Source organism: Aulonocara stuartgranti, assembly GCF_965226115.1.
Source record: "Aulonocara stuartgranti genome assembly, chromosome: 10".
NCBI lineage: Eukaryota > Metazoa > Chordata > Actinopteri > Cichliformes > Cichlidae > Aulonocara > Aulonocara stuartgranti.
The window spans coordinates 13,108,379-13,127,126 of NC_138946.1; the positions used below are offsets into that span (position 1 = coordinate 13,108,379).

The 18,748-nt window shown below is 39.6% G+C and overlaps 1 protein-coding gene across 1 annotated transcript in view; it reads right to left on the minus strand.

Annotated features, from left to right (window-relative positions):
• Window positions 1-454: 454 nt before the first annotated feature.
• The window catches only part of septin8a (septin 8a), a 37,616-nt gene continuing 19,322 nt past the window's right edge, over window positions 455-18,748 (minus strand). The window contains exons 5-10 of the mRNA XM_082549313.1: window positions 15,335-15,496; window positions 11,806-11,902; window positions 5,718-5,886; window positions 5,422-5,554; window positions 4,218-4,387; window positions 455-1,577 (exon numbers count right to left, since the gene is read on the minus strand). Coding sequence (XP_082405439.1) covers window positions 1,574-1,577; window positions 4,218-4,387; window positions 5,422-5,554; window positions 5,718-5,886; window positions 11,806-11,902; window positions 15,335-15,496 — 735 coding nt within the window. The 3' untranslated portion in view covers window positions 455-1,573. The remainder of the gene's footprint in view (window positions 1,578-4,217; window positions 4,388-5,421; window positions 5,555-5,717; window positions 5,887-11,805; window positions 11,903-15,334; window positions 15,497-18,748) is intronic.

The following is an 18,748-nucleotide window of genomic DNA, read 5'->3' on the forward strand; positions in this document are numbered from 1 at the left end:
TTTTTTCTTCCATTTAGATAGTCCTGGACAGGAATTGGGTCAATTCAAGCCACTCTGTTCCCAGTTACCATAGTTTATATTTTCATACTGGAATGATGAAAAAGCTGAAATGCAAAGTGAAGGGAGGACACACCTTTCCACCTCTCACTCCTTTGAAAAACACACAGCCACACCCAACAGAGGTGAGCAGCGATGGTGAAAGCAGGGAGGATTGTGTGCCGAGCACACAGCACTTTGTTCTTCAGTTAGAGATCGCTACACAGGAAACGCTGCCTCAAGCTGACAGCTGTTTGGTTACAGCGAGGGGCCGTCAGCCTCTGTGTGTTGTCTTAATGCGCACCTGAGGGAATGAGAGTCTTCACTTGCCTGTGCTTCACTTTCAGCTCCACGCTGGGTAAATATAGACAAACAAATCATGGCAGAGACGCATCAAAGTCAGGAGTGGAAGGGTGTGGGGTGGGGGGGGTTGCATTTATTTCCAAAAGACACACAGTAAATACAGCTGCTCTCTTCTACATCTGAGTGTAAACGCGTCTACATCAAGCTGAATAGTTTCCTGAATCCTGGGTTTACGACGATATACTGGCTTTGTGTTTGCGTCCACTGTCATAACAGTCACATCGAGACGATCAACTCACCGTTTACAATAAAGTTAAATCACTTACGGACAATGTACACAATCATATGTGCTTCTTATAACAATATCAGATTTAAAAACTAGTACATTTTGCATATTAAGCTTGGTAAGCTCTAGAAAATATTCACATACATTTAATGAGTTAAACTGAAACAGCACCAGAATATTGCATACATTTCTTTAAAAAAAACACTTAAGATTATTAGGTTTAGGTTGTCAGCACCTATGTGTATGCAATATGCAGTACACAGGTACTCAGTTATTGCTATTTAAGTATATTATTTGGGCTTAATTGATTAAAAAAAACAAAAAAAACAACTTTAACCGACTTTAACTTTAACCAAGTTTAACCGACACATTTTATCTGGGCAATTTTTCAGAAAGATCATGTATTTAAAGACAAAAATCTTTACTGATATCTTCTTTCATTATTTTTGTAATACTTGCTGAAGAGTTTAAAAAATGTTGCCCAGGTGTTACGTTGTAGTACCAAACAGTCAAAGGTTCGAATGGTTTTAAGCTCTTATTTCTTGTGTGGATAGTTAATGAAGAAACAAAAAGAAAACAACAAAATATTTAAATCACAATTAAGCAAAACAAAACGCATATACATACATATTTATTTTAAAAAGTGTCCAAAGGGGGGGAAGCAAAACAAACAAACAAAGATCCTGAATAAATGAGATGGCCTCTGATGGAACGTGAATATTTTTGCTCATCATCTCTCACCATCTTTCACTCTTTTCTTCCCTGTGGCTTCACCATCATCATCATCATCATCCTCAGTGTCTTTGGTCCGTGTGCACAATATCAAGATGGAATGTCGGAACAAACAAACGAAAACAAACAAACCAACAAAAAACAGATGTTGTCGCTGCTATGGTGATGGAGGACAAATCCATGGCCGTGTGAGGAAGGGTATACAGCGCCCAAAAATTAACTGAAAAACAACGACAAACAATAAACAAAATAAATCGAATGAACAAACAGCGACTTTACTGAAATAATAAGTGAAATAAAAGAGAGGGATCAGAAAAGCAGCACTGAAGCAAAGAAGTTAGGAAGCTCAGATAAAATCGTAGCGCGTGTGCTGGTGAATGAGGTGTGAACCTTTTAAACTACACTCTGTATGATGATTACTTCGAACACCAGTCCTGAGTGAAACGGCCAAAAATGATGTTCGGAAACGCACAAAATGGAAGATCTGCAACAGGAACAAGAGTAATGCACGTGAGCGGCCACAAGATGGAGCCATATGCCTGGTCAACTTGGTGGGAATGACCATGAAGACTTCACTGCCGTTCACCTATGACCAAAGCTTGGCATACACACAGAGATGCTTGCTTCACTCAAAGCCAGCTCTGATTGTGATACAGTGTGTAAGGGACCGCCAGCCAACAAAACAAAACACAGATAAAGAACTGAAAAGGAGCTACACGACAGACTGAAGTAAAGTGAAACCTGAACATTGTACACGTTTGACTGTCTGAAATGGCCTTGAAATCATCAATATGAGATTAAAGTGCAGACTTTCAGCTTTAACTCAAAATCCTGAATGAATGTGCAGGAATTACTGCTATTTGTTGATATATGTGCCCCATATTCACAGGACAAGTGACTGGCAGGTAGAAGGTTCGTGACCAGAGATGGGCAGTAACGCGTTACTTGTAACGCGTTACTGTAATCTGATTACTTTTTTCAAGTAACGAGTAAAGTAAGGGATTACTATTGCAAAATCGGTAATTAGATTACCGTTACTTTCCGGTAGGAACGCTGCGTTACTGCGTTACTAAAACCGTGATTTTTTGCGAGAATGTCTCATGACAGTGACGTAAGCGAGTGTGACGTTTGTGACAACAGCTGTGTGCAGATCAACAATGGCTCACATATCGATTGTGGGAGAGAGTATGAGCACGCAGCGTTTAAAGCGTGGAAGTACTGACCTTACTTTGAGTTTGATTCCATAAAAAGTGACAAAAACATTAGCGTCCATCGTGCGTGGGAAGAAAACTTCTTTTTACAGCGAAAAAAACCCCCCTAAACTTCCAAGCAAGCACCGAGTGCACAACGACGTACACAGAGAAACTCGCGGATTCTTCAACTGACCGCGGCACACGTGCACCAGGGTAAACCTCCACCTACCCCCAGGCCTGCTTTACAGGTGAAAATAGAGCAACAGGACCGCTGAGTCTTTGACTTTATTTATTTTCTGCTGTGTTTTACTTGCATCTATTTGAAAGAGTGAGTGTAAACACAAAAAATATTTTATTTTATGTGCTGGAATGTGTAGAAAATAGGTTTAAATGTTAAACTAATTTATTCAAGTCAGAGAATGTTGCATATAATTAAATTTTTGCTTGATGCATAAAGTTAAAAGATTAAAACTGATAAAACAAGTTAAAAAAAGAGACTTTTCCATTTGATTACATTTTGTATGATGGATTATGTAGAAAAAGTAGAATTGGGCTGAAAGATCTATCGCTTTATCACCTATTCAGGTTGTAAATCGTGTTTTTAAAAAGTAACTAAGTAACTAAGTAATTAATTACCTTTGAAAATAAGTAATCAGTAAAGTAACGGGATTACTTTTTTGGGGAAGTAATCAGTAATTAGTTACTGATTACTTTTTTCAAGTAACTTGACCAACACTGTTCGTGACCAGGTCATTTCATGAAAAACTGAGCAGATAAAAGTTGAATCCAAGTACTGAACTTGCATTTTGTAGCTCCTAATAAGGATTTCAAAACGTTATCAGCTTCAAGAAACTTCAAGCTAAACTTCTGTTTTACTACATGAGTTCATGAAGATCAAACTCATTTTATAGCTTCAACAGTCAAGTTGTACTTGACCAAGACTAAACCAGAAAAAAGCAGCCTCTTATCAACAGTATGTGAACAAGTTGGTCTAAAGACAAAACAAGCTGAAGGCTCCTAGAATGCAGCTTTAAACGAAGGAATTTCAAAACAATGCTGACTGGGCTTTGAAACAACCGCAGCACCTTGATCCCTGCTGTGATGGGTGAGCTATAGATCGCTATGCATGTCAGTCCAATACCGTACTTAAGAAGAAAGCATCAGGTATAAAGTGGAAGATTTAACAACGATGAGCACACCCCTATTGAAACATCAGTTTTGCCCTTTCTGAGGTTTTCACTACCTCCTGACTGAGTATCCTGAATAATTAGAGCGAGGCGAAAGGAAAGAGTGAAAGCACAGGAAATGTTAAGCTTGGGCAGGACAAAAAGGAGAGGAAGTTTCCTTAACGCATGCCAGGCCTTTATAATGGTTGAAATGCTTGTGTATTGGAGACAGGTCGACAACAGGTCTAAAGCAGCAAAACACGCTCTATTCAAGGCTCCATAAATCCAAGGGAATTAGCAGAATGCTAACCTCGTGTATCAGTGTTACTCAGCAAAACAAGAAGAGACAAGAGCAGCGGGGAAATCATTTCAGGTTCTGAAGGCACACAGTGAAAGGCAAGAGGATTACTTAAAGAAAGGAGTAGGGTTTAAAAAAAGAAGCAGCTTCCTGTTACTGAGAGAAGAATGACACGATTGAGTGACTTAGAGGGACTGCCTTACTTTTTCTTGTCCTTGTCTTTCTTGACGGGCTGAGATAAGGACAGTGTCTCGGCTGCCGCCTTCCTCTTGTTAAAGGCGTTCATCTCCTCCTCCAGGTATCCTCGCTTATCCTCCACCTTCTTCTTCTCCTCCTGGTGCATCCGTTTCAGCTGCTCGAACTTTTCGTGCAACTGAGGGGGAGAAGACGAGTGTGGAGACGGACAAATGGGATGAGGACAAGAGAGACGAAACTTTAGAAGAAAGGGCAGTTTAGGAAGAGTTTGTCTGACTAATATTTTTATACTCAAACTGAACTGAACATTGGCTTTTCCTATATTTTTTCAGTGTATATAATTTTGTCTTGCATGGTTATATTACTAAGAGCAGGTTAAATAACCATATTATGAAGTGCAGTGAAAAACAGGGCATCCCCCTGTTTAGTCATACACTGCTTCCCTTGTGATCGACAACACACCATCATCTGCTATTGCAGTGTGCAACACTTTGGTATGTATAACACTGGATGCACTGCAGAGCTGCTCAAAGTGTTTTTGAGGGCCCTGTATAGTTGACAAGTAGACACTCAAACAAAATAGAAACTATTAAATGCAGGTGTTAAAGACCTAAAGTGTGGCTTTTATGGTTACTGGGAGCCCTTAGCAACATTTTATGCACTCCTCAAGTACAACAAGGAAATAATGCACTTTTGTAGATTTCAATCGTAATACTATGATGGGAGGTGAAAACTCATCTCTTTCCAACACTGAGAAAGTTGGTGGTAAACTGTAGAAACTGCACAAAATGTAAAAATGCCAAGACAAACTTTCTTAGATCAGACATACAGTCAAGTTACAAACAATAATTTAAAGTGTTTGATCTGTGCATTTCTTTCTGTGTAGTCACAGCTTCCTAAACTGACACTGAGTCATAACTTTGAGCCTCACTGTAGGGAAATCGTGTGATGAGGGTCTTGGTACTTTCTCACAGTGGTGCCAGATATGAGTGATTAGGATAAACCAATACAAACAGAGTCGGTCATTCACATGTGCAGACACTTTGTCATATCTTAAAATGTGCTGAACTCAACAGGTTTTACAGATGCCATGCAAAACTGTGTGCACAATATTTCTGATCTTCTGACAAAAAAGCACCTGAAGTTGATGTGTGGACATGTCAGGTGCAATTGACTATCAAATAAACGACAGCTCGGCTTTTCCAGACTGACCTCTCTCTCCTTGTCTTTAAGTTCTGCTTCCGTCTCTTTTACTTTGTTGACAAACATTTGCCGCATTTCTTCCTCTTTGCGCTGCAGATCCCCCAAGAACTCTTTCCTCTTAGCCTCATACGTCTCCTGAAGGCTGCAGAGCAGTAAAGCCAGGACAGAGAACAGAAACAAAGAAAGATTAGGCACAGTCTTCAAAAGATAATCGTTTCCTTTCATTGCTGTTGACAGTTGGTTGACTGTGTGAGCCTTTCAATAAACGCATTGTCTGTGTTGCACTGGGTGTGTCCACCATCTACCTGAATGGCTCGCTGTCAGGATCTGTATCTTTGAAACCCATCTCCTCGAGCTTGCAGCGCCGGTACAGCTCATAATGGCGGGCATGTGTCTGCTCCCTCAGATCCTCCATGTTGACTCTGATCAGCATCTCTCTGAGCTTTACAAAGTCGCAGTGGCTCTCGTTCTCAACTAAAAGGACAAATACAGAACGCCATGAGTACAGCAGCAGAGACTCAGGAGGCCCTTTTAGTTATTCCCTCCACATTAGACTCTTCTGGTGTCCAAATAATGTTGTTTTCAGTCCTTGCTTCACGCCTTCATTCAGTGCCTGGCCATCATTTTCAAATGACTTTAACATGCCATCTGTCACTCCCTCAGCCTCTCTTCCTCTTAAAAGCAGGAATGTGAAGCCTCCACAGGAAACAGATAATTCGGCATGTACATATACGCCATCCTGAGTGATTAAATTAAACCAAATCAATTTTTTTTTCCAGCAGACTTCATATTCTGCACTTTTCGTGCTCACTTTGTTCAACTGGAGAGAACTTTCACTTTAGTTTCACGTTTGAGTGAGTCTCACACTTAAATGCCTTCATGGTGACGAAAGGGCAGGAAGTGTTTCCTGCCTCACAGACTGACAGCAGAGGAGGGGAGAGGGGATGATGGGTGCCCTGGGCATCCACTCTGTTGAAGCCTTCAGTCACAGGTCACCTCACCCCATCAAAACAATAAGGACTGTTCTGATAATAAAATGTGTTTCATTTTGAGGCCAAAGCTAAGATCTGTAATGGCAGGAAACCCTAAGATGACTGAACCATTTTGTACAGTAAAACAATCTCAAAGTTAAGATAAAACAAGTGAGTCATAAAGAGCTAATACAGGCAGAAAGAAAAGTCAAACAAGCACTTTGGGGGACTGTAGATCAGGAAGTACTATAAACCAGCTATATAAATGCAGTCCATTTGCCATTATTTACTGAAGTTCTGACGCGAATTTTGTATTTTAGCTAATACTGACAGTTTCCCACCATAAAACGATGATCTTCCATTCAACTATAGCTAGCGAGAATGCTTGCTACAGATCTGCTGTTGCTGAGAGAAATCTTATTAAAATAAAATAAAAACAAAAAGGGTTTAACTTGTATGCAACATCATTTGTTCGGATCAAACATGCAAGGCAAGACTTCAGTATATTAAATAAAAACTTTTAATACCTTCTGAGTTCATTCGATCTCTTTTTGTCTATATTGGAAACTAACTTGAACAACATCTTCAGTAAGCTTTTTTTGTTTTGCTTTTAAATAACAGGAGACGATTTGGAGAACAATGAATGGAGTATTAGTAGATCCCAAGGATATCTTAATAGAATGTTTGACTAAACTAAAAAAAATAAAAGCATAACTCATTAAAAAATTTGTTGAAAGTCAAGTTCATCAACCTACTGGCAAAACTCAGCAACCCCTTAAGATTACTTTGGTTGCTTCAGACCCGGTTTGTGAAGAAAGGTCACCGTGGTGAGAAAATACAAAGGCATTATGTTTAAATACCACCAGAAGCTCTAAGGATGAATAAACAACAGTGGTGGCATTCAAAAAGCACAATTAGCATGGCAATTAGCTTTTCCAGGTGGACACAGATGTGAAAGTCTGCAGAGGATGACGTTAAAATATAACAATGCAACATAAATATTTAAACAAAACAACAAAGGGTAACTTTAAAAAAAAAAAAAAAGAAGGCATTCCTTTATTAGACTTGGACAAAACACAAAATAAACTAACAAATTCTTTTGAAACCAAAATTAATTTCAAAAATCAGCAGTCATTCAGCTGCATGACTCAGTCACTCGTGTATTTTTTGCTCAAATTTGCTGGCTAACCGCACATCATTAGTGGAAAAAACATGGGTTTAAAAAAAAGAAACTAGCCGTTTACTGGGGCTGCATCCAGGCTACAGAAAATTATTGTTCATTTGGCATCTAATAGCCTCTCTTCTGCACACTACCACCACTACCACCACACCCCCGTGAGGACTGAATGAAGGCCAACTCTCCAACTGCCTGCAGTACTGAGCCCTCAAGATACAGAAGCACATGGCTCTGCTGGTACACAGACACAAGCACAGAAATACAGAAGCAAGCAAGCAAGAGAGATGTGGCTCCAAATAAAGTTATCAAAAGTAAACATTCATGCAATTAAAAATCTAGAATGATCGGTTTTTACTGGGTTGATTAACAGCTCCGTGAGTCTTTGGAAAGGCTTCCAGATGTTTGGAGTTTCAAAGATAAATATTACAGATTAGGGAAAGCTTTGCCTCATCATATACATCCTTCAGTCTCTGCTGAATCCTTGAATTCCTTACTGCTTTCCAAATATTTATTCCCTGCGCCAAGGAGCTAGGTAGGATTTTGATAGTGTCATTCTATCTGTAAACACCATAGCTCAAACTGTTTTGAAACAATTCTGATAAAACTTAGTAGAGGTGTAGAGTGGGGTCATGTTAACAATCCATTAAAATCTGGCTTACATCCACCAAGGTCTTCAAGGTCAACTCACTGACTTATTGTGCAAATATTGACAAAAATTGACAACAGTTTTTCACACTGGCAAGAAAATATTGGCATGGAACATTAACCCTAACCCTTTAATTTTATTACAGTACAGTAATGGGTTATAACCATTTAAATACAAAACAATTTGGGCACATGTACAATGATCTGGGTCATTTATGCTTTCTTCAAGAATTTTAAGATGGACAGATGGAAATATTCACAATTTGCTAATCTCTCACTGTCTTGCTGTGGGCTTATATACATACTATGTGTATATACTATTACGATATTTAAATGGTAATAAAAGCGAGTCATGTTGTAAAGTACATGCCGTACTTCATGCAGGGATGTGGGAACCAGCAGTGCTGTCTTTTACAGTATAAAGACGTGATCTCACCTCATATTACTTCAGTGCATGATCATTTCCTCTGGGGCCGTGTCTAGACTCTTCTTCTTTCTTTCTTTTTACTTGTTTGTATAAGAGAACATTAATAAATTGTGTTCAAATAATGCCCTTGTACAGTGAGGCTGTTTGGGTGGTGACGAGTCTTCAGGCGTGTTTGGTGGAAGTTCTGAATTTAAAAATCCAGGGTCACTGTTTATTTCTGCTTTCTGCTGAAATATTAAAACCAACGAAATATCAATGGACGGATTACATTCTCAGAAGAAAATAAGTCTGCGAAAAACTTGATCTATGTGATTATTTAGTAGCTTTTAGTGATACTTTTACTGAGTAGATTAATGCTGAATAATACATTTTTTTAAATCAAGAACAAATGTACGTTTCTGAACTTACATAAATCTACACATTCTCAGGATTTACTGTTTATGTGATTAGGGATGTGTAATTTGATGCCAGAAAAATATTCTTAATTTTGTGTCGTTTTCTATCTGTGTGAATAGTAACACATAGAAAGCTGCAGAGAAGGTCTGCTACGTGTCACAGATGTCTGGAGTTCAGAGATAACAGCACAATGAGATCTTGGGGAAGATTAAATACACACACACACAAAGACCCCCTGAATAGCTCTTTTAGTCAGCAGACAGCCCTCGTCTGTCTTTCTTCAAGCTCATGGAAATTTCTCATGACTCTTTAAGAGGTTACCATAACCCATCTATATGACATCTGGCATCTACAAACTGTTTCCACAGATTGAGAGCCTCCCTTCAGTTAGCTGCATGTTATAAAACACAGAGACCTCTGTGCTCAGATACTGTGACAAGTGTGTTGTATGAATGATGAGCAATCAGTGTGAAAGCAGGGCTGAGTCAAAATGGAAGCAGCTTTGCTCTATTATATCCCATCAATTTAGACTTTTGATGCCAGACATTGATGGACTTTACGGATGAGACATAACCATGCAGACAACAACAAGCTTCAAGAGTCTACTGCACAAGTTATAGTTGTTTCTAAATACAAAAATAAACAAATACTACATACCTGCTTGCAACTATAATACATTATTGTGTGTTGTGTAATATATAAGAACACTTGTAAAAAAAAAAAAAAATAAGAAAAGCAACCAGGAAAGAAATGAGCTTACAGCAGGGCTGACAAAACTTTTTTGCAGTAAGCACCAGTCTGTCGGATGACTGGACTAGAGCAGCACAGTGACTGATAAGTCCAGAGGAATCCATCCCACAGGAGACACGCAGCAGGCTTTAGAAATAACCACAGTGTCCTCTGAGGGTTGGAGAATGAGTGGCCACTAGATAATGGAGAGAGGAGAGGAAGAGAGGATGGGTGAGGGAGGGAGCAGTAAACGAAAAAGGAAGGAAGGAAGCGAGAGATGGAGGGAGAGTGGAAGGGAGTGAGCGAGGTTCTCTGAGAGGATGACTCCCACATGAGCAGCAATATTCTCACAGCAAATCTGTGTGTGTGTGTGTGTGTGTGTGTGTGTGTGTGTGTGTGTGTGTGTGTGTGTGTGTGTGTGTGTGTGTGTGTGTGAGAGACATTATTAAATTAAACTGTTTACCATCATTGACAAACACAGAGGAATGAGCTGTGGGAAACAAAAACTCCCAAGAAACCCGACGTCTCCACGGGCAACGCATTCATGCCAATATCCAGGCATACATCCAGGCTCTGCACGCCTACAAACACAATGCATGAAGCTAAAGACGAGACATCGTTAACGATAAACTGTCTGCGTGCGCACAGAGACACTGTCAAAACGATCTCCATACTTCATTTTAGTGTCACTCCGCATAAAGTGACACTGTCAGCTGTGGAGGGCATTCTGCATTAACGGGTAAAAATAAACAGGAAAACTATGGGATGCACTCGCCACTCTGCCACGTGCAGGAAACATCCTTCACCAAGGATACTTAACTGAGTAAAACGTCCTTAACGAACAAAAAACAAATAAAAAAAACAAGAACAAAAAAAAAAATAAAATAGTGAGTCCAGCTACTAGTTTGTTTGTTTTTTTTATTTAAAAATGAATCATATGATTCAGAGCTTTGTCAGCCATATATTATTTTTTATGATTCCTGCAGGTTACTTTTCTTCCACTGGCTTTATTGTTTTTCTCATTCTACTTTCTCAAATACAGAGTTACTGCCTGGTATGACTTTTAATATTGCAAAACATCCACATGAACACCCAAACACAGGCACAAGGACACTGAGTCACCTACTTCCTCAGATATATAAAAATAAACAAAAGATAAAAATCCCACATGACCGATTTCAGCCACATTCACAGCACAGCAAAAACAAGAAAATCAAGCAAACTTATAAAACGGCGTAACAGCAACTGTACAACAGTTCAGCGTTTGTGCCAATATCCCAAACAGTCACCTGTCACACATTAGGTACGCCTATTCAAACGCTCAATAATGCAAATGCCTAATTAGCCAATTACAACTTAGTACTTTTAAGTAAAGAGACAAGGTCAAGATGCATTAGAAAGGGGAAGAAAGGTCACTTAGGCAACTTTGAATGTGGCATGGTTTTCGGTGCCAGAGTGGTTGTGCTGAGTAATTCAGAAACTACTGATGGTTCAAAAAAGAGGAAATATCTGATGACTAGCAGTGCTCTAGAAGAAAAGACCTTGCTGATGTCCGAAGTCAGAGGGGAGTGTCCAGACTTCTTTGAACTGATAGCAAGGCAAAACTAATAATCATTCACTACAACCAAGGTATGCAGAAGAGCATCTCTGAACACCCTGAAACCTTGAAGCAGCAGAAGAGCACACAGGGTGCCACTCCTGTCAGATATTAATCTGCACAGGCTCACCAACACTGGACAATGGACCGTAAAAAAAAACATTGCCGGTTGTGACTAGTACTTTATGGAGTATAACCATTTTCTCTAACTGAGGATATATAATATGTGGTATTTTACAAGAAAAAAAACACTTTCTTTTTGTAGTAGTCCTGAAAAATTAATCAAACAAGAAATGATCCTTTAACCCTTTATTGACCGGCCCTTCAAATTTACCTGTAAAATGGGCCCGCCGTTGGGCCCATGATCAATAAAGGGTTAATAAACCAGCTATTTGATTGTAAAATACAAACACAACATATTATGGTTAAATTTCTTGTCAGCATCTCTCACCTTGAACGACACCCCAGGGGTACTGTCTGGCCCTCACTGCTTTGTTCCCCACTTTGACTTCTTCCACACTCCCGACTACAGCAAATGGCAGATGGGCCTGCACAGAAAAACAGGTTAGTGTCAAAAAGGGGGACCAGGGTACACTGCCCTAAGGAGATTTTTTTTTTATTCTTCACAGAACAAGTCAATTTTCAGTAGGCTGTGGTGTAAACTGTACTAAAACGAACAGGACGGATAAGCCGTTTCACTGTGTTTGTCTGCTCTCTTATCCTTCACAACCAAACCACACCAGTGCAAAGCGTAACCATGTTTACATATGAGCTGCACCAGTGATCGGTTTCACGTTTTAAAACAAAATGGGTCTCCCAACTGCGGCTCAGATGGGAGACCTATTTAGTTGAAGTGATTAAACACACACGCTTTATTATTGCTCTTGGAGCTACTATGCTTCATTAAGACCAACAGTGAGGAGGCATCGCAGGGGAAACATGCCTGACACGCTACCTCAAAAATTAGATGGCGAGTTGAAACCAGCTGGCTGGTTACAGCTCAGAGGAACCAGCAAGCTGGCGAGTGTGGGTGCTGATGTAACCAACTATGAATAGACTGGGATACTGTACAAGGACAGTGCCTCGGAGAACCAAATGCTGTCTTGTTCACCATTTTTGTACATGCGTGGGTGTGTGTTTAAACATTATGATTATACATGAGAGGCATAATAAATTCTGATCTAAAAATAGACAGATATTATCATGAAAATGCACTTGTGCCTGATGCTTCAGCAAAGGTCTGTAGCATACGTTTAATTATAATCCTACTTGTAAGATGAAACTTAAGTTGGAGTAATATAAAGTTTATGCACTTTTTAAATTTTTTACCTAAACCAAGGAGGTTACATTTTTGGTAGCGCTTGCGTGTGTGTGCATTCAATTTTGTCATTCTGTCTGCAAACACACTTGCATATAAAAGTCTTGCATGAATTCTGATCAAACTTTGTAGGACTGTAGAGTCGAGTTGTGAAGGTCAAAGTGATAATAATGCTAGACAGAGCCATTTAAAATGATGTTTCTTACTGCTACTGTTTGTATTATTTTGTATAGGTAATGATATATGGTGAATCTAAATATCACGTCACTTTGGGCCTCTTCTTCAAGGTCAAGTAAGGTCAAACTTTCATAAAATGCTTTTTATCTTTTAAACTACGCTTAAAATGTACTGTCTTTGTCTGTATTGACAAGTGATACTGATACAGTGGGATGCAAAAGTTTGGGCAACCTTGTTAATAGTCTTTATTTTCCTGTATAAATCGTTGGTTGTTACAATAAAAAAAATTGTCAGTTAAATATATCACATAGGAGACACAGTGATAGTTGAGAAGTGAAATGAAGTTTATTGGATTTACAGAAAGTGTGCAATAATTTTTTTAACTTAATCAGGCAGGTGCATAAATTTGGGCACTGTTGTCATTTTATTGATTCCAAAACCTTTAGAACTAATTATTGGAACTCAAATTGGCTTGGGAAGCTCAGTGACCCCTGACCTACATACACAGGTGAATCCAATAATGAGAAAGAGTATTTAAGGGGGTCAATTGTAACTTTCCCTCCTCTTTTAATTTCCTCTGAAGAGTAGCAACACGGGGGTCTCAAAACAACTCTCAAATGACCTGAAGACAAAGATTGTTCACCATCATGGTTTAGGGGAAGGATACAGAAAGCTGTCTCAGAGATGTAAGCTGTCTGTTTCCACAGTTAGGAACATATTGAGAAAATGGAAGACCACAGGCTCAGTTCAAGTTAAGGCTCGAAGTGGCAGACCAAGAAAAACTCGGACAGACAGAAGCGACCACTGGTGAGAACAGTCAGAGTTAACCCACAGACCAGCACCAAAGACCTACAACATCATCTTGCAGCAGATGGAGTCACTGTGCATCGTTCAACCATTCGGCGCACTTTACACAAGGAGATTCTGTATGTGAGAGTGATGCAGAGGAAGCCTTTTCTCTGCCCACAGCACAAACAGAGCCGCTTGAGGTTTGCTAAAGCACATTTGGACAAGCCAACTTCATTCTGGAATAAGGTGCTGGGGACTGATGAAACAAAAACTGAGTTATTTGGGCATAACAAGGCATTATGCATGGAGGAAAAAGAACACAGCATTCCAAGAAAAACACCTGCTACCTACAGTAAAATATGGTGGTGGTTCCATCATGCTGTGGGGCTGTGTGGCCAGTGCAGGGACTGGGAATCTTGTCAAAGTTGAGGGACACATGGATTCCACTCAGTATCAGCAGATTCTGGAGACCAATGTCCAGGAATCAGAGACAAAGCTGAAGCTGCACCGGGGCTGGATCTTTCAACAAGACAGTGATCCGAAACACTGCTCAAAATCCACTAAGGCATTCATGCAGAGGAACAAGTACAACGTTCTGGAATGATCATCTCAGTCCCCAGACGTGAATATTATTGAAAATCTGTGGTGTGAGTTAAAGAGAGCTGTCCGTGCTCGGAAGCCATCAAACCTGAATAAACGAGAGATGTTTTGTAAAGAGGAATGGTCCAAAAGACCTTCAACCACAATCCAGACTCTCATTGGAACCAACAGGAAGCGTTTAGAGGCTGTAATTTCTGCAAAAGGCGGATCTACTAAATATTGATTTCATTTCTTTTTTTGTGGCGCCCAAATTTATGCACCTGTCTGATTTTGTTTAAACAATTATTGCACACTTTCTGTAAATCCAATAAACTTCTTTTCACTTCTCAAATATCACTGTGTGTGTCTCCTATGTGATATATTTAACTGACTTTTTTTTTTTATCGTAACAACCAACGATTTATACAGGAAAATAAAGACTATTAACAAGGTTGCCCAAACTTTTGCATCCCACTGTATATGGGGATTCCAAATATCACATAATAGTTTGCATCCAAATATCATGTAACATTTGACCTCTCACCTTATATCTTTAAAGAAAGCTTTATGAAGAGAAAGAAAATGAGCTGACTGGTTATATAGAAGTATACTTCAGTAAAATATTATATAATACGCAGAAGTTATTCATACCCAGTTATTTATAATTCAATTACCTACTCCTCCATTAAGTTTATATACAAAATACAATACTGCTCCCTTAAAAGTAAATAAGGCCCAGAGAGTGAGCTCCCATGGCCCAGGTTTGTGCACTCAGAGTGCCTGTTATGGTTATGCTTGCATAGGCAGACTAGTGCAGAACTTCTTTTTAGTTCTTGTTACGAACTAAAAAGAAGAATAGAAAAGTGCCAATCAGTGCAATCAGTGGGTCCAACGACATATGATCCTTGTATATAGCTACATACCCACGGTTAGCTAGTGTTTGCAAATATTATAAATATTTTACAAAGTATACAGTCAAAATTGTGAGACTGTAATTCATCTGCATTGAAACACTGACTCTTTATTTATGGTGTTTTAGTCAAAGCATGTGTTACCGTCATTAAAACAAAGAATGTTTTGACTTTTTAAATGTTTTTGTGCCAAAAATATTACTTACATTCATGGAGGCATTGATCTCACTGACAGTTTCGTCATCTGTTGGGAACTGATATATCTGGACGCCGTTGCTCACCAGCTCGCTCATTATCTTTATTTTGAATTTATGAAGCTCGCTCTTGGAGATTGTGTCCGCTTTGGCAATGATGGGAATTATGTTGACCTGCGGAAATAATGACAAAAAAAAAGTGAGATAGTTATTAAATATGCGGTGCACTGCACTGTTGTTGCTAATGTGGTGGAGTCTTCCAAAAATGATAATGCAAAGACGTTTTGTGTTACATTATGGAAGCATTTGGTTTAGCCTGGTTTAAACGTTGACATGACAAAACAAAAGGATGCACAGGAAACACCTGAATGTTTTCAGATCATGACAGATTACAGCAATTGCCATCTAACCATCATGAGCAAACACTGCTTAAAAAAAAATTAAAGCTACATTAAATATGTTGAGGTTTTAAACAGCTGTGTAGCGCATCTATAAGACCATGCACAGTTAACTGAATAGCAAATAAGCCCAATCAGAACCCCGACTGATAAATAAAACAAACAGTGATTATGAAAACAAACTCGGCTCCATCTACAATCAGCAGCAGATGTGAAGAAATAAACGCACAGTTTGTCTGCATTCCTCTGTACGGCTGCATTTCCCAGATCACCAACTGGGAAGATGGCAGGACTCCCACAGATCCACACAGCAATTCCACAGCGTGCCTTAGAGTATGAGTCAGAGCTTGTTAAAAATCAAATTTGAATCTCATCATACTTTGTTGGCTCGTTAATTTGCAGCGGGGTGGCCAGTATCAGGTTTTAACCCTAATATAACAAACTAATTTAACTAATCTCGGTGTTATATTTGCTCGCTTCCCACAACTGAGTTTTCCCAGCTGACCAAAGATCATTCCCAAACAGTTAATGTTTGTTCTGAGGGACCAGGAGCGCCAGCTGTGACCACATTAAAGCAGTTCACAGGAAAGATAATCCCTGAAAAAACAGCCCAATATTTTTGGCACTTTGTCATTTAATGTTATACAGGGAAATATCTCTGAGTGTGCAGGTGAGACCACGCTGATACAGTCTGAGCCTTAATAATGAAAACGCTTACACAACAATATAAAAACACCTAATATGAATGGATCCCATTATTATCGTTTGTGTTACATAATTATCTGGATAATGAGCTGCTTAACTCAGTTTTCATAATGAAGTTCCTGTAATTTCTGGGCTTTGGTGAACAAGAAATTGATGTACAACACTGCTGTGGAGTCAATTACTCACCTTTTTTAAAGGCTGGATTTATTTATTGATATAACACTGCTATGATAAATTACTTATTGCATGCCGCTCGTAATAGATTAGTTTGAATCATCATGTGTTTATTTTTTCAAGAAAAAATAAACACATGATGACTCTTGGGGACGCTCTGGAGTATTTCCTGATTTTTTTTTTATCTGATTTATGGACGCTGCTGGATAAGAAGATTCTGGGAAAGTCGCAATAAATCTACAAATATAAAAATAGATGTTTAGCAAGATGTTTTCAAGCACGCCTTGGAAGCCTAAATAATACCTGATGGCAATAAAAGCAGGAACACAACAAATGTCTCACAGACTTAGATAAGGGTTTAAAAGATCTCAAACCTGCAAGCTGCCACTGACTGTGGATAACGTCACACAGCACTGATGTGAGAACAGCGTAGGCATGGTCTCATGGTAAGTGGGCAGCATGACGTGTCCTGTCCCATGCACAGTCTACTCAGGCAGCAGCTTCTCTTGAACCAAACCGAGTATTTTCAGTACCACTGTGTGCTATATGTAGGGAGCGGACAATGCCCTGACCTGATTGTGCCAACACTGTTCAAAGCTCATGTGAAAAAACAGCACTACAGGAGTCAGGAAGCAGACTCCTTATTACTTTTAGAACCCCAGCATGTAATGTGTCCTTTCAGTAATGCTGCTTCAAGCCTCTCCCTCTATTTTTACTTTGGAAAACATCTCATCTGCCACAAACAGGAAAAACGGTATAACCAAAAACAGCAAAATGGAACCTAACCCAGCCATGTGACAGTGGATTACATCACAAATTAAAAAGGTATTCTTAAAGTTAAGCAGGAGGCATGAATCCTTTCGCCGAATAACCTCAATAAACTCACTCTTTTACATTCTTTAATTTATAAAGTTAAGTAGAAATGTTTCCCATCCGTTAACAAAAAGACTTAAAACCTTCATTTAAAACAAACGACACTCCTTTCAGACTCCTATCTCTCTTCCTGCCTTCATTTACTAAAAACCACATTTTACTTTACGGGCCTTGTGTGGGGAGGGCTGATTCGTTAACAAGAAAAACACCATTGTCTGGGTTAGACAGAAAAAAAATACACAGACTGAGGGAAAAGCTGTTTCTGGTCTCTTTCCCTGGTTTTTCTGTCAGAGGGGACAGATCTGTTCATTTATCTGTTTCATTTCCAGATACAACTTAAGATTTACACACAATGTAATGATGCTTTCTCTGACAAGGATATGTCTCTGCATTAAATTTGATATTAAAAACACATAGCCCTGATTTATCGAGCCATGAAAAAACATAACGATTTCCAGCTACTGGGATGGGGGGTTTTTTTGTTTGTTTTTTTAAAGCAATTTTCTTGGTTCTGCATGTTTAAGAATTAGATTTCAGGCTGTAAACGCGTCTGTAATCTGTTGAAAACTAACTGGTATAAAAAACTGAATGCAAAAACATAAAATAACTTTGTTAAGACTTCCGGTGGCTCGTAGCACCGCATGGCCGCATAGAGAGTGACCTCCGGCACCAACCGTGTGTTTCCCCGGACTCGAGAGCTGTATTAGGGCTACATTGCCATTTTTCGACTCAAGAATGAGTGGGGATAAATCTAAAAAGGGAGGATACGGGCTACGAAACATTCTTGACTGTGAAATGGAGAAGGACGCCGCGGCTAGTGAGGCAAGCCTCGCATCGGGACAAGATGGCGACCGAGGTGAAGGTCTGGGTTGGCTTCGGGATGCTGTGAGTAGCGTACTGGTGGCCGAAATGGCTACATTGCGTACCGAATTGAAGAGTGACTTCAAAGCATTCGGTACGGAATTTCGGGAGGATGTAAAGAAGCAAATGGCCGAACTCTCTAAGGAATTGAATCAAAGATTACACGAGATGGCGGATCAGGTGGAGGAGATGACTGGTCGGCTAAAGCACGTCGAGGACAACATGGCTGACTCGGAACGCTGGGACATTGGTGTTAGGGATACACTTGTGCAGCTGTTGGAAAATCAACGGGCGCTTCAGGAAAAGGTGTCCGATATGGAGGGCCGCGCTAGACGCAAGAACATCCGGATCTACGGCGTACCGGAAAACTCGGAGGGCTCGTCGGTGACTACCTTTGTTGAAAATCTGATCAAAG